The 15,485-nt window shown below is 47.4% G+C and overlaps 3 protein-coding genes and 1 long non-coding RNA gene across 4 annotated transcripts in view; 1 reads left to right on the top strand and 3 right to left on the bottom strand.

The window, feature by feature from the left end:
* The window catches only part of LOC142903286 (uncharacterized), a 153,891-nt gene extending 141,043 nt beyond the window's left edge, over positions 1-12,848 (top strand). The window contains exon 5 of the long non-coding RNA XR_012929218.1: positions 12,839-12,848. This is a non-coding gene — a long non-coding RNA (uncharacterized LOC142903286). The remainder of the gene's footprint in view (positions 1-12,838) is intronic.
* On the bottom strand, positions 476-944 carry LOC142903280 (histone H2B 1/2-like). The gene has a single exon (XM_076048833.1). The coding sequence runs from the start codon at positions 934-936 to the stop codon at positions 562-564; it is 375 nt and encodes a 124-aa protein (XP_075904948.1). The 5' UTR covers positions 937-944; the 3' UTR covers positions 476-561.
* On the bottom strand, positions 2,009-2,439 carry LOC142903283 (histone H4). The gene has a single exon (XM_076048837.1). The coding sequence runs from the start codon at positions 2,431-2,433 to the stop codon at positions 2,122-2,124; it is 312 nt and encodes a 103-aa protein (XP_075904952.1). The 5' UTR covers positions 2,434-2,439; the 3' UTR covers positions 2,009-2,121.
* Positions 3,141-15,263, bottom strand: LOC142903253 (serine/threonine-protein kinase MARK1-like). Its single transcript, XM_076048795.1, has 18 exons — positions 14,827-15,263; positions 10,430-10,630; positions 9,374-9,427; positions 9,146-9,194; positions 8,909-8,974; positions 8,737-8,807; positions 8,277-8,333; positions 8,034-8,168; positions 7,843-7,944; positions 7,527-7,646; positions 7,118-7,217; positions 6,909-7,021; positions 6,678-6,819; positions 6,465-6,598; positions 5,932-6,017; positions 5,697-5,843; positions 4,867-5,124; positions 3,141-4,039 (listed from the first exon to the last, which is right to left on the bottom strand). The coding sequence occupies exons 1-18, from the start codon at positions 14,875-14,877 to the stop codon at positions 3,697-3,699; spliced, it is 2,229 nt and encodes a 742-aa protein (XP_075904910.1). The 5' UTR covers positions 14,878-15,263; the 3' UTR covers positions 3,141-3,696.
* Between the last annotated feature and the right edge of the window lie 222 nt (positions 15,264-15,485).

Raw genomic sequence — 15,485 nt, 5'->3', positions numbered from 1 at the left:
TTTAGCATTTATACACGGGCTAACGCACTCACTCATACACACGGCAACCTATAGATTCACATTAAACGTTTCACCTCACGATGACCATATTGGCTTTGCTTTAACACTTTGCTTTCCTGGCTTTGCTTTACCGTCACGACTCCGTGAACACATGGCACAACCTTTAACGTTCAGGACCGAACTCTGGGCTCTTTTTTCTTGCTCGCGCATCTCAAAAAAAACACAGAACAAAAGAACTCTGCAACACCCGGCGAACGGTAGACTGCCGCCTGGTGGCAGCTATACACATCATAATAAAATAGACCCAAGTGTTTACCACCCGGTTACGAGACAAGTCGACACAAAGCACAAAACGGCAACAGCTCTATTCGACCGGCGCAGCATTAAGGAGTGAAACTTACGAAACTGGCGAGTCAGAATCGCCGCCTCTGCCAGCGAACACAACACAAGTAGAGCTGAATGTCAATTGCTAATACAATAAATCATCAAGTAGACGTAATCTCTTTGGAAGATGTGGGTGGCTCTTAGAAGAGCCTTTAGGTTGAGGTGATGACAGCCAGTTTACTTGGAGCTGGTGTACTTGGTGACGGCCTTGGTGCCCTCAGACACGGCGTGCTTGGCCAGCTCTCCGGGCAGCAGCAGGCGGACGGCGGTCTGGATCTCCCTGGAGGTGATGGTGGACCTCTTGTTGTAGTGAGCCAGACGAGACGCTTCACCGCCGATGCGCTCGAAGATGTCGTTGACGAACGAGTTCATGATGCTCATGGCCTTGGACGAGATGCCGGTGTCGGGGTGCACCTGCTTGAGCACCTTGTACACGTAGATGGCGTAGCTCTCCCTCCTGGTCTTTCTCCTCCTCTTGCCGCCTTTACCGGCGGTCTTGGTCACGGCTTTCTTGGAGCCCTTCTTGGGCGCGGACTTTGCTGGTTCAGGCATTCTGATATGATCGGCGAGAACGAACGCCGAGAGGCTTGTACTTATACAGGATGTATGCAAAGTTCACTGTGCGGTCGCTCTTCTCTCATTGGTGCGTGGGACTGAACGAGGCAATGGGGCGTTTAGAACGTCATTTCCTCCCGCCTCTCTGCTCAAAGTGTCTGACCTTTTAGTGTGCAATCCTATTGTGTTGCTTGATGTGCATATTTGGGGACGGGGGGCAGAATATGGTTAATAGGACAAACCGGTTAATTCTGTCTTGACTCGAGCGGTTTCTGCGGGTTCACAGTTCCAAATTAAGATGTTACTTTATTTTCATCAATGCTCCCTTTGACCTTCTGCTATGCAACAATCATCTCTTCTGTTCTTAAGTAATATGAACTGGTCTTTCTGTGTCAGTGGTGAGGTGACTAAATATACAACAACATTTAAACGATAGACAGAATGTGCCTCTGACATTTAAAATAATTTAATGATGGGAAAGATCATAGTTATCAAATTCACAATTGTGTAGAATGGGGGACTAATATGACTATTTATCACTACATTAATATTCGTGATGAGTCATTGGCGAATGAACCAGTGAATGAGAGCTGACTCCTGTTTGGGAGCCTTTTTTTCTCCCGGTCGAACCAGAAAACCAGTGGCGGAGTTTGCAGTGATTTAGAACGTGTTGTCGTGGAGATTTTGTGCAATAAAGAAATGTAAAAAACAAAAACAAAGAAAAAGGATCAGGATCAAACAAATAATAAATACCTTAATATACAACACATACAAACACCCACACATACATAGGAACTGATTTTTATTTATTCCATTAGCCAAATAATTTGTTCGTTTTGCAAATATTTTTTTCTTATTGTGATTTTTATGCTCCTTCACTTCTACATACAAGTAGAACAGCACTGTGTTCCATGCCGAGTGCATAAACAATACACGTTTAAGATTGACATGAACCATTTTAGCACCTAACTCGCTCAAAATAGAAATAACAAAATAAAACTAAATGTAAGGATCCACTTGAGAGCCAAACGATAAAGTCATTTGCAATGAATTGTAAATGTAAGTCAGTGAAGACAATCACTACAATAACACTTTCAACAACAATGAGGAAAACAGCTCGTGAAGGAAGATTTGAGTGGCTCTTAGAAGAGCCTTTAGTTTGAAGATGTTGGATGAAGGAGTTTAACCGCCGAAGCCGTACAGAGTGCGGCCCTGCCTCTTGAGGGCATACACCACATCCATGGCGGTCACAGTCTTCCTCTTGGCGTGCTCGGTGTAAGTGACGGCGTCGCGGATAACGTTCTCCAGGAAGACCTTGAGCACACCGCGAGTCTCCTCGTAGATGAGACCGGAGATTCGCTTGACTCCACCGCGGCGAGCCAGACGGCGGATGGCGGGTTTAGTGATTCCCTGGATGTTATCACGGAGAACCTTGCGGTGACGCTTGGCGCCTCCTTTTCCAAGTCCCTTGCCTCCTTTGCCTCTACCACTCATTTTCAATGTTCAGGTCGGTAACACGAAAGTGAAGGCCACGACAGAAAACACCGCTTCTTTGTATCCTCAACGAGGACGTGTTGGAAAACAGCAGAGCGAGAGCGCGCGACTCTCTCTTCTTTTGGCGCCTTTCCAAGATGTGCGCATGATTTAACGCCATCTAGTGGACAACACACGAAAACACATCTCCTTTCTAACGCCAGGCATACACGTTATTTATAAGACAAAAATCTCAAAGCTAAAAAAAAAAAAAAAAATCAAATTAACAATTTAATTATTTCGTGATGCGTTTGATGACAATCGCTCCTCTTTGCAAATACGCCACCGACTGTGCAGAGTAAATGATGACAGGGGTGTTTGGAGGGAGGTGAGGGTGGACATTGTTAACCCATCAACAGATAAACGGCAGCAGGTCGCTTTCCGATTGGCTGCAGGAGTGTCCAACAGCCATGTCACTGTTGTTTCTGTCCAGGGTCCTGAACCTGTGCCTACACTGAAAATATCCTCACGACCAAACTCGTGCAGCTCATTTCGTAGGCGCTGCCCTACACCGCCCTTTTTTTGTTGAAAACTCGTCAGAAAATGGCTAAGGGTGGTCTCAGAGTGAGAAGCTAACGCCTGGTTGGATGCATGTTCGCTAGCCTGGGACGGGTATCAGTGCAATGTCTGTGATCATTTAAAATAAGCTGCAGACAAGAATGAGGGGGCAAGCCTTTTTCAGATTTTATTAAATGATGTTTCCCAGGTTCAGTATCATCTAACGTACATGTAAACAGTGGAGAAAAAAACAGCAGAGTCGTGTGTGTGTGTGTGTGTGTGTGTGTGTGTGTGTGTGTGTGTGTGTGTGTGCGTTTGTGTTTGTGTTTGTGTTTGTGTGTCTGTGTGTGTGCGTGTGTCCGCATTTCCCTTCCTCAGCGCGCGTGTGTGTGTGTGTGTGTGTGTGCGTGCGTGTGTGTGTGTGTGCTGGAGGGTGGGTGGGTGTTGTGGTTGGGATTTGGCGGCAACGCTGGCCGACAACCTGCTGCATCGCTGCGACCTCGGGCATTTTAGTATTTGGTTGGTTTGACTGGCGCAACATTTCGTGCTTACATTAAATACATGAGTGGAGTACAACAAGGTGAATATTCTCAATGGTACAGCAGTTAGCAAGGAATAGTGCTGAACGCAGGGAGAGCGGCGTCACTACGTGAAGGAGGTTGCGGGCGGGGGCTTTGGGGGTTTGGGGGCGGGGTCAGTGAGTTTATGACAGTAACAGGAAGTAGTTCACAGTCTGAGCTCATTGGCCACTTTGGAGGCAATGTTCTTGAAGGCGATGGATGTGCCGGAGATCCTCTTGAAGCGCACGCCGTTGAGCGAGAGGCGGGGCAGCTTGCACACCTCCATCTCCCACTGGACCAGGCTCTCCTGCCGGGCGTCGCCGTGCACGCAGAAGAGCGAGTAGCGCTCGCGCTGCTCGTAGTCACAGTTGTTGGCGTCCAGGACCCTGCGGATCTCCTTCATCATGTCCTCTGGCTCCATAGACGAGGTGGTCTTCATGCTCCAGGTGAAGCGCAGAGAGCGAGGCTTGGAGTCCCGCCCCTCCTCTTTAGGCTCACCTGAAAAACTCCTGGACACACACACAACCAAGAACAACAACAACAAAAAAAATATGAGATTTGGTGAAGAAGCATCCAGTGTGGCCCTCTGAGGTCCTGTTCACACCAACAAGGGTATTTTTGAAAAACAATTTATTTTTCCCTCTGGAGACAAAAAAAAATTCCTTCCCAAACCTACAAGGAAAAAACAACTACCTCCATCCACATGAAACTGCAAAACCCCCCTCAAGCTAAAGAAATGCACATGCCAAAACAGCAGATGGCGATATCACTCCTAACAGTAAGATCATTTTAGCCAATCACAAGGATGGAAAAGTTCATCGCCTGGAATGACGACAATGGCGAACCGAAGCAGCATTTTTTTTCATGTCGACTGACAGCAAAGTGGAGCTACTGCTCACAAAATCAACAAAACTCTAGAAAACGTTGATTTTTGTGGAGTCATGTCAGTCAATGCTCTTTTTATTGAGCACACACAAAGTGATGGCAAATTGCTAAATAGCACCCGTGTTTTTGGCTAACCCCTCTATAATACCAAACTCTTTCAGTTGGTTACGTCCACTAGTCTCCATGGATGCGGCTCACTGTTTTACTGTCGCACACTATGACTTTGAACAAAGCGGACAAGAGATTATTGCGGTTTTCCTTGGTTTTGGTCCACCAGACGACTCGAAAAAGTTTACCCTGGACTACCGTTACAAAGAACTCCGGTTGCAGGAGCCTACAACTGCAGTTACATGTGGATGAAAGGTCAAACCATGCCGAGGAACGTGTACACCGGCCCCCCTGAGAGTCTCCGAGAATTTCAATTGGTTGGAGGACTTCGGTGAGCACTGACCTGCGCGCGAACTTGGAGGTGATCTTGCCGATGAGGGAGGTGGAGGTGCCGCGGGTGGGCGAGGCGGCGGCGTGCTGCGACAGGCTAGGCGAGGCCGGCGGCCCGTTGTAGGTTGCCGGTCGGCGGAGCTGCGCGCCGTGGAAGGTGGAGCGGCTGGAGGAGCCGCGGGGGAAACGGTTGCGGTCGGGCGTGGCGCTGCTGCTGTTGCTGCTGGTGATGCTGTAGGCTGAGGGCGATGACGGAGGCTGCTGGGGCGAGCTGAGCAGGGAGGAGAAGGGCAGACCTGGTTGATGATGGTAAGTGTGTAATATTTGGAGATTTTGAAGAACAGTGACATCAGCTGGTGACATTTTAAATTGCAGCGTCTTTCACTCTCTCTCTCTCTCCTGAGCTTGCCGGTGAGCTACGGTGGCCTGCACACCCAAACTTGGACCAATCAGGTTCTTCTTCGTTGGTTAAATCAATTAAAAAACTCCCTGTCAGGCAAGGCAGCTGGATTGTCCACACTGGGCTTCCTTAGAAACATGGCGGTGCAAGATGGCAGCTAATTGGGAGCAAGACCCTTTTATATATACATATATATATATATAAGAATAGATCTGTGTCTATTCTTATATATATATATAAAAATGAGAAACGTCTAAGGGTATGAAAATAAACTTACTTTTATTGTACTGCGATTATACACTTTTATTAATGTATTTATGGGAGGTATGTTAAGCTTTTACCAATATAAAAATCATAAAACCAAATATTACAGACTGGATCTTTAACCACCGTTATCCGAAAAGGACGGCAGCGTAAAGCTCGCTGCCACGACAGAATTTCACCTCTGGTACTCTGCATTGTCGTCTATTGGCGGCAGGCAGGACTTCATGGGATGTCCCGACGCCGACATGGACTTGACGTGGCGGGGCCGGGTGGAGACGGTCGCCCCCGGCGACGGCGAGGGAGACGCTGCCGGTACCTCGGGTAGACTGCAGGAGAATCATGGGATTTAGGGACTGACGGAATGGGTGTAGGGATAGCACTTGACACAGAAGAAACTCCCAGAAGCCACCTCACCTGTTGTCCTTCCCGTTGGGAACGACGGCCGAGTGGCGGTCGAAACTCGTCCTCTCATTGACATACGTGTGTCTCCGAGTTATACTCTGCAACGCAAGACAAATTAGCCGCAGAAGAGTTGACCGAACTCGTACATAAATCAGAAAGAGAAGGTGGGAAAAAATGACAGCAGTGTTTCCATGTTTTGGAAAATGACTGGAAACACTGTTCGGATTCATTGCCACCAAGTATGGAGATATTATCGTATGACAAAAAAATATAACAAACCAACTTCTAAGAACACTAGATGGTATTTGGTGCTCACTATCTAAGTAGCTGCTTTAGCAATCATTGTGATCTCATATAAAAAATAAAAATATAAACACAAAATAGAGTTATGTAGCAATAACTTTGCACCGTGACCTCTAGCTAGCATCTGCATCAGGAAACTATGTGGATTCAAGAAGTCAGTGAAGACGCCATAACTATTTTTGAGCTATTTTTGTTTTTGTGCCAGGACCTGGTTTGGACCAGACCAGACTGGATCTTCTCACCCCTGAGGCGGTGGCTGACCTCCTGCGGTCTGGAGCTCCGATGGAGGAAGCAGGATCCTCCTTCCTGTCGCTCTCCACACTGCTGGCGTGAGAACGCTTGGTGTAGGAGACAGGTGGCGGGATAGAGGGCGCCACTGGAACGCAGGACCATACAGAATCATTAGGATCTGACGGTCGTGGGGGTGACCTTGCGCCGTTAGCTCAGAGTATCACCGTGGTCACTGAAGCGCCGCTGCTTCTGACTGGCTGACGTGTTGCGGGAGTGGGCGGGCGATTGACCGGGGCCGTTCAGTTCGTTGCTGGGCCGAGACCTCAGGACCAGGTTGGTGCTGGACAGCGAGGCGCCGCCTTCAAACTGGGAAGGAGTCACAGCGGAGGGGTTTGAAATCCACAAGGCGAGCGATTTTTCAACAGACAAACGTGCTTCGCAGCGAGGACACAAACCTCGCCGGCTTTCCTCCCGAGCAGCAGGTACACGCCGGTCACCTCGTTGTACTTCTGACCCTCCAGCGCTTTCTTCACCTCCTCCTGAGGGAATCCCATCGTTCCCATCAGCTCTGATCACAGAACACACAGCTGCTGAGTTGATTAAATCTAATCCAAGCATGCCAAGGAGCCGGTTTCTCTGAACTCGAGAGTATTGTGTGTCTGACCGATGCGCTTCAGGTCATTGAAGTCCTGCTCTGGCTCTTTGTACGGCTCCAGCTCTTTGTCCTCGTAGGCGACGTTCATCCATCGATCTTTCATGACTTGCTGGCAGAGGGGAAGGAAACAAAAAAACAACAGACTGAGAGGAAAGCACAACCGTTGTGTTGATGTATATCGCAGCGTCGTCAGCATATATGAACCCGCGCCACTCTGTAAAACTCCCTCTTGGAAAACTGCTGTGGAACTTGTAAACTGTTGTTGATGTTGTGGATGAATCTGTGAGCTCATCACGACACGTGACTCGCTTCTAAAATGGGGACGTAAAAACTGGTAAATTGAAGAGGCAAAGGCAAGAGGATGGAGACCGAAGGCTTCCTCCGGAACCCTCGACTGCCGTCCTGCTGCTGCTCTCACCTGCAGGTTCCCGCGTTTCCCTGGATTGAGCACCAGCAGCTTCTTTAGCAGGTTCTCACAGTCGGTGGACATGTAGAAGGGTATGCGATATTTCCCTCTGAGGACCCGTTCTCTCAGCTCCTACACACACACACACACACAAACAGTTTTCCTCATTCACTTCACTCATACCGTTTGATTTACAAGGCAGAGGAGATGAAGCTGAAACAGCAGGTAACCATTCCATTGGAAATTGAATCAATCTGCGGCTGAAGGATTCTGACAGACTTCTCTGATGAAACGGCGAAACTCGCTGAGGAGTTTTGCTGACGTTTACCTTCAGGTTCTGTCCATCGAAGGGCAGCGAGCCGCTGACCAGCGTGTACAGAATCACCCCGAGGCTCCACACGTCCACCTCCGGCCCGTCGTACTTCTTCCCCTGCGGGCGCAGAAGGAAACTAGGTTACCCAGGATTCCTCTTTCCCCTTCAGTTCCGACCTCCTTGTGGCCAGTCGTGATGGTGATCACCTGGAAGAGCTCGGGAGCGGCGTAGGGAGGAGATCCACAGAAGGTGTCCAGTTTGCTGCCCAGCGTGAACTCGTTGCTGAAGCCAAAGTCGGCGATCTTGATGTTCATGTCGGCGTCCAGCAGCAGGTTCTCCGCCTGGGACAGACACGCAGGCGAGACCAGAACGGTGACGGTTTTGAGGGATTATGAGACGGGGGGGGAAAAGGTTTGCAATAACTTCGCGTGAAACAGTCATTTTCTGACCTTCAGGTCTCGGTGTACGATTCTCTTCTGATGACAATATTCCACTGCCGACACAATCTGATGGCACAACGACAGAAAGAGGAGGTGGAGACGTGAGGAAGGAATAACGAAACGGACAGATAGAGAGAGAAGAACAAGAACAAGAACAAGAACAAGAAACAAGAACAAGAACAAGAAACAAGAACAAGAACAAGAACAAGAACAAGAACAAGAAGAACAAGAACAAGAACAAGAAACAAGAACAAGAACAAGAACAAGAACAAGAACAAGAAGAACAAGAACAAGAACAAGAACAAGAACAAGAACAAGAACAAGAAGAACAAGAAGAACAAGAACAAGAACAAGATCAAGTAGTAGTAATGTGTTATCAGGCAGGGAAGTCACAACAGAGTGAATTCATTTTTAATTCAAGTGTGTGAGAGGTTGCGTGGCCTCTTGAGGGTCCAGGTCGCCATCTCACCTGGCGAAACTTGGCCCTCGCCTCCTTCTCCTTCATCCGTCCATGAGCCACCAGGTAGTCAAAGACCTCGCCTGCGCAGGAGGCACCGTAGCACACCGTCATTACTAGGATCGCGCATGCGCACACACACACACACACAACACACACATCACACACACTGAGCTTCACTCACCCCCGCTGGCGTACTCCATCACCAGGTACAGAGTTTTCTCCGTCTCGATCACCTCAAACAGCTTCACTGGAACAGAAAACAACAACACAATGACAAAAAAAGGATGTTTTTGCGGCTGCCAAACTCTGAACTACGCTGCCTAGCATGGCGCTAAACTGGTTGCTGAATACTGAGCAAGGTCAAAAATCAAAATAAATGGATCTAAACATAGAATAACAAACAAACAAGGCTACTCACCAATGTTGGGGTGGTTGAGGATCTTCATCACGCTGACCTCTCTGAAGAGCTGCAGAGAGACAGGAAGTTCCCTCTAAGGTCAGACACCAAGTAGTAGTAGCCACACACACACACACACACACACACACACACACACACACACACACACACACACACACACACACACAGATGCATGCAAAACGCACACACCCCAAAAGTCCTCTGAACGCGACAAGTTTCCACATTTACCTTCTGCAGGCTGGTGGGGTTCAGCTGCGTTTTGTCGATGATCTTGATCGCCACCTGCAGGAGAAAAACAAAAAATAAAAAAATAAAAAATCAAAGCACAAGATCAGCTTTTTAGTTTCTTTTTTTTGGCAACTCCAATGCTAATCTTTGGGGTCGGTGAGGACAGATTGATTGATAGGCAGAGAAAACTGCCACAAAAATTATTTTCAGAGCAAACATTTACAGCAAAATTCAAGATGATCTGGTGAACAAGAGCTGATTCTCTGACTCCTACAGTGAAGAAACGAGGCAGCTGATTGGATGACAGCCAACAGAGCATGAATCTTAAAATAAGCATGGCAACGTCACACACACACACACACACACACACACACACACACACAGGCACTCTGCTCCTCTGACGTCTGCAGCATCAATAATTCACTCCCCCCACACCCCTTCCCCCTCCGCCGCTTTCAAACGGACCTCTTGCTGCTGACTCCGCCCCAAAAGAGGCTGTAGGTGTGTTCTGACATCACATGACTGCCAGACAAATATCACTCATATTTGAGTCAGGGCTCCCACCACCAGCCAATGAACGATTCAGTAGGTGAATCTTTTAAAACAAATCTTTTTAATGAATTGACTCCAGTGATTCGCAAACGTCCAAATGAAGAACTGCCTTTGCCGGCACAACAGTGCAGCGCGTACAACATACTGAACCAATCAGGGGACAAGGAAGGAGGCGGGCCGGAGAGCGGGCAGAGAGGGCAGAGTTGGGGGCGTCGCCATTATTAACATGCGTCCTGCACTTGCTACAGCTAGCTTACACCTGCCAGCACTTGGTTATAGCCATGGAGGTGTTGTAATATCTGGATACCGGACTTTCAATAAGGCATATTTACCCAGTGGCCATTCGAGGTACTGCAGCCAAAAATTCCCCGCGCAGCCCAAGAAGCATTTTTCATACAAACCACAATACAAAAATAAAACAAACAAAAACCTGAAACAGGCTTCGTAATAAGTCATTCTACTCTACATTTTTAAGTCGTGGTCGACAGCGATGTGCTCGCTCACCTCTCGGCCAGTCAGCGTGTGTCTGGCCAGCTTGACCTTGGCGAAGTTGCCCTTGCCGATGGTCTTGGACAGCCGGTAGTTGCCGACATGCGGCTGCTGCTCCTCGGCGGTGGTCGAACTACGGCATGACGCCAGGCCGTGGCGGCTGGACGACTTGGTGGGCGGGACCACGGGCTCGGCGACCACGTCTGAGGTCTTGACCTGGAAACAGAGGAGAGCAGCTGGAGTCAACCATCAGTGACCTTGAGGCTGCTAACACGGCGCCACCAGCTTATCCGGTGGAAAAGTACAACATGACCTTGGGATGGGCACCGACCACCAGGGGGCTCTGCTTCAGGACCGACATGAACGAGACAGAACATACAGAAAAATCCATTGAGTGCATTTTGTATGCCGCCATCTTGTAGCGCCACCATTATTGCCGTGTTTAAGCTCTCATCATCAGCGTCAGTGGCAGCCAGCTGCTAGCAGGAGCATCAAGGCAAGTCGGGTGGATGGTGTTAGATAGTTAGCCTCCAGTTAACGATGCAGGTAGCCTGTCAGCAAGCTTAGCTTAGTGGCATCTTTTGGAAAGACGTTAAAGTCAAGGAATAGGGACCAAGGCTAGGCCAACATTTCCTGTGATTGTTTGGGTATAGTGGGTGGTTAGCGTAGTTTTGTTAGCAAATGTTTGCTAAAGTTAACTTCAGCTGACGAGCAAGCCATAAAGAAATCTTGATTAAAAAAAGGTTCTAATGTGCCCAGTGTCTAAATGGTTCCCCGACTGTAAGCTATTGACAGGAAGGTAATGCAACATCATGTAACGCAGTTGAATTAAAGCTTCATTCAGTCATATTTTCATTCATTTATAAACTGTATGACAGCACACAAGGGACAATCTTGGTCCAGTCGAGACTTTTTCTGGTGTTTTGCATTCTTTATTCTTTGGCTGTTTAATTTCAAGGCTAATATTAACGTAGTTGAATACGGCAGAAGTATTACCACTTGACATCATTCTTAAAAACAAGAGAAATATCAGATCATAGTAAGAAAAGAGTTGAGTCAGCAGGCAGGGAAACACTCAGGGAAGAGATGTTTGTTTACTTCCAGTCAGTTTCGCCGGATTTATTAGAAACCAAAAAAGTGGGCGTGGCTTCAAACAGACTTGGTGGCTCAAGTTTGACTCTGGTGTTAACATCGGTCTTTGTTGAAAAGTTAAAAAAAAAAAAAAAGCTCTAGCCAGCAGCTGTCAGGTGACCACACACACACACACACACACACACACACACACACACACACACACACACACACACACACACACACACACAGTGTTTATCACTTCACGTGGCTGCTTCCTTCATCGGGACAATGGGACACGAGCAGAGCTGCTTTATCTCTGAGGAACCTGAGGAGCCGATGGAAAACCGGTCCGACTGCATCTGGTCCAGGCAGCTGGAGGAGTTGTACTGACACCGCTACGGTTACGCAGCGGCGAAACGAGCAGAAATATGGGAACTTTTCAATGGGCAGTTGGACAGAGCGCTCAGGATGAAAAACCTCTGAAAAATTAGACATTTCTGCTTGTTGTGGTGGTCGTGAAAGAAAACAAAGCTATTAATTCATTACAACAAAAATATAATTCCAAATTTATATGTATACATACATATGTAGAAAAGGGAAGATAATGAAGGTTAGCAGAAAAGAAAACTGTGATGTAATACCAGCATTCACCTCTAGAGCAACCTTCCTGCTCGCAAGGAAATATCAATCTGGAAAGTGTTTTTCCAATACATATACATATACATATATATATATTGATTTATATATGTATATATATATATATATATATATATATATATATATATATATATATATATATATATATATATACATATACATATATATATATATTGATTTTTATATTGATATATATATATATATATATATATATATATATATATATATATATATATATATATATATATATATATATGTATATATATATATATATATATACATATATATATATATATATATATATAAATAATGTACATACATATACATATATATATACATATATATATATATATATATATACATATATAGAAAACGTGTGTGTGTGTGTGTATATACACACACATGTATATATCAAAAACAATGATACTAGATTTCATATTTTATGATGTTTTTATGCTTTTAACATCCACATTTTATGAGGAATAACTTTCTAAAACACAGCCTCGTACCTCCTCATTGTGACTTCCTATCAACTCTGCTTTGTGATTCAAGCTAAAAAAAATTAAAAAAAAAACTTTGGGGCCAAAGTTTGTTGTTTGTCATTTGTTTCTTTCACTCTACCTTCTGATGATCTGCTCCGCTGATATCACATTGCAGTGTATTCTGGGTAAAACAAAAATCAATATTGGCGAGTCAGCAGGAGCCGGCTGCTGCTGCTGCAGCAGCATCATGCCGGGCAAAGACAAGGTCAAAAAGGTCAAAACCGGAGCTCAGATCTGCTCAGTCGCATTGTGAGTCTCCTCATCGGGATTCACACAGAGTCAGATTTGCTTTAAAAGTGACTTTGGACTGAAAGTCTCTGAACAGCCTGCTTAGCGCCACCTGGAGACGTCAGTCTAAGCTCACGGTCATGTGACCAACGGAGAAAGACGTCTCGGTGCGCCCCGATCGATGGCACGAGTGTCAGAGAGGAGCCGCTGCATTCCTGCATTAGCATGACAAGAGGGGGGAGGCCGTTACCCAGCATTCCCCTGGCCTCTCCAGCATCCAGGGGTCACATGGGCCTCACTACATCAAAAAAAATAATCTAAACTAAACTGAACAGAACTGAATTATGTCTGCACTGTGAGAAAGTGGCGACGACACGAGGGAGAAACAAGTCCCTGGCAAGAGCTGAGTTTGAGTTTTGTTTTTTTCTTCCACGGTGTAAGGCTTCGGATGCTGCAGGGGGCGAGTGAGCACAGCAGAGAGAGAGAGAGAGAGAGAGAGAGAGAGAGAGGGAGAGAGAGAGAGCAACAAACAAACATCTGACCTCATCAACAGTCTCTGCTTTGTTCCTTCGCTTGATGCTAGCAGCAGCTGGTTAGCTTCCCACTACATCACACACACACACACAGCTGCACCAACCACGGCACCACCTGATGTTTTATTACACTATTACAGACGCTGTTGGCCAATTCTTAGCCAACGCTAGCTGACGCTAGCAAGCTGATGCACAGGGCAGCACAATCTGTTCAGGAGTAAAAACCCAGTTAGCGGCAATGATGTAATTTGGAACCACACCAGCATTCAGGTGTCTGCACTTGTTGGGTTCGCTCCAACTTTTTAAACCCAGTGTGTGGCTTTTAAATAAAAGCCCTTTGTGACATCACAAAGGGCACTTACTACCCTACCTCCCCCTGGCCTAATGGTAACAACACCCCTCTCCATCCTGCCCCCCCTCCTTCCTACAGCCAGGTGTTGGCTCCGCCCTGACCCCACCCTGTCTTTGTCCAACTAGGCAGCGGTTTTAGCCGGAGGCCTACAACAGAGGGCTAAATTGGCCTGTAGATTCAGACCAGCCAATCAGACAACGCAGTCCCAGTCACTCCAGTCGTCACAAGTTATCAACCACATTGGTCAGAAACCTTCATTTCAATTTTCTGTCCCGCAACCCGATGATCAAAGGCAGAAAAGCTGCGGTGAAATTAAATTGTTTTTTTTTTACACATTCCTGTCACATGTCTGAGGATCCAATTCAGAGGATCTAACTCACTCACCGACTCACTGACTGACTCACGGCACTGAGTCGTGTGAGTTGACGGTGCAGAGCAACATGAGCCGGTGGCATTGTAGCACTAACTCACTCTCTCTCTCTCTCACACACACACACACACACACACACACACACACACACACACACACACACACACACACACACACACACACACACACACACACACAGAGGGAAGCAGACCGACGTGCTGCTCACGATTTTTCCGTCCCAGACAGCACAAACAAACAAACTTACTTGGTCCGACCAACACAACACACAACTGCATTTGGTAGCATTTGGTTTGGTTTCTTTGCAATGACCCTTTACGTTGTCTCTGGGTGGGAGACTGTCCGCTGAAGGTGTGAACGGCCAAGCCTGAGCATCACTCAGAGGTCAGACTACAGTCTGATCAATTCATACATACTTCATAAATACAGTTCATGGAAATGTTGTTCAATGAGACGACACATGCAATTTAAAATAAAACTAGGGAAAAGGCCAAACGGAGCAAGAAAAAAAATCTATTCTGAATAGAATTAGCTCGATGACATCTTAAGAAAAGAAAAATCACCCAAATATTGAAATCTTGCTGAAAGATGCATCAACTCCATGAATAATCAACAACAGGAACCCCGCAAACACTCACCGACTCGGACTCCCGCTCGCTGACCGGGGTCAGAGGCATCTTCCCGGACATCGTCCTGCTTCCCACCGCTGCTTTCCGCCCTTCTCAGTCCGGAAGAGGCATCCTGTCGGCCGGACGGCCGCTCTACAGCATCTCCCGGCGGGGCGGCGGCGCGGCGGGCGGGCCACCTCGGCGGGGCTCGGCGGCTGGGAGGCTACGCCGGGCCGGCCGGAGGGCCACGGAGGCCGGGGCGGCGGCTACCGGCTACAGGCGGGAGCGGTGCGGGACGGAGCCCCGCATGGAGACAAAGAGGGCGGCGGCGGAGAGAGGAAGAGGAGGAAGAGGAAGTCCGGTAGGAAGAGGAAGGAGTGAAGAGGGGATGAGAAAGTAAAAAATCTTTCCCGCAGCTTCCGGTGTGTTATCAGGTCACACAGCAGCACTGCAGAGCGGAGCGGAGAGGGAGGAGGGAGGGAGGAAAAAAACCCAGAAGAAGAGAGGCGTGACGTCAGAGCTCCTCCCCCGCGTCATCCTCATCGTCTTCGTCATCCTAAAAATATCCCAGCATCCCCCTCAGCCCGCAGCCCCGCCCACCGTGGATAACGTTTCCCAGCACGTCGGCGCTTTAATTTAAAAAAAAAAAAAAAAAAAAAGACTGGTTGTGAATTTCTTCAATAAAAAAA

The sequence above is a fragment of the Nelusetta ayraudi genome, unplaced genomic scaffold, assembly GCF_046127955.1.
Source record: "Nelusetta ayraudi isolate G7.1 ecotype Tasmania unplaced genomic scaffold, CSIRO-AGI_Nayr_v1 ptg000109l, whole genome shotgun sequence".
In the NCBI taxonomy this organism is placed as follows: Eukaryota; Metazoa; Chordata; class Actinopteri; order Tetraodontiformes; family Monacanthidae; genus Nelusetta; species Nelusetta ayraudi.
The sequence above is the reverse complement of the archived record's forward strand: the minus strand, read 5'-3'. Positions and strand labels throughout refer to the sequence as shown.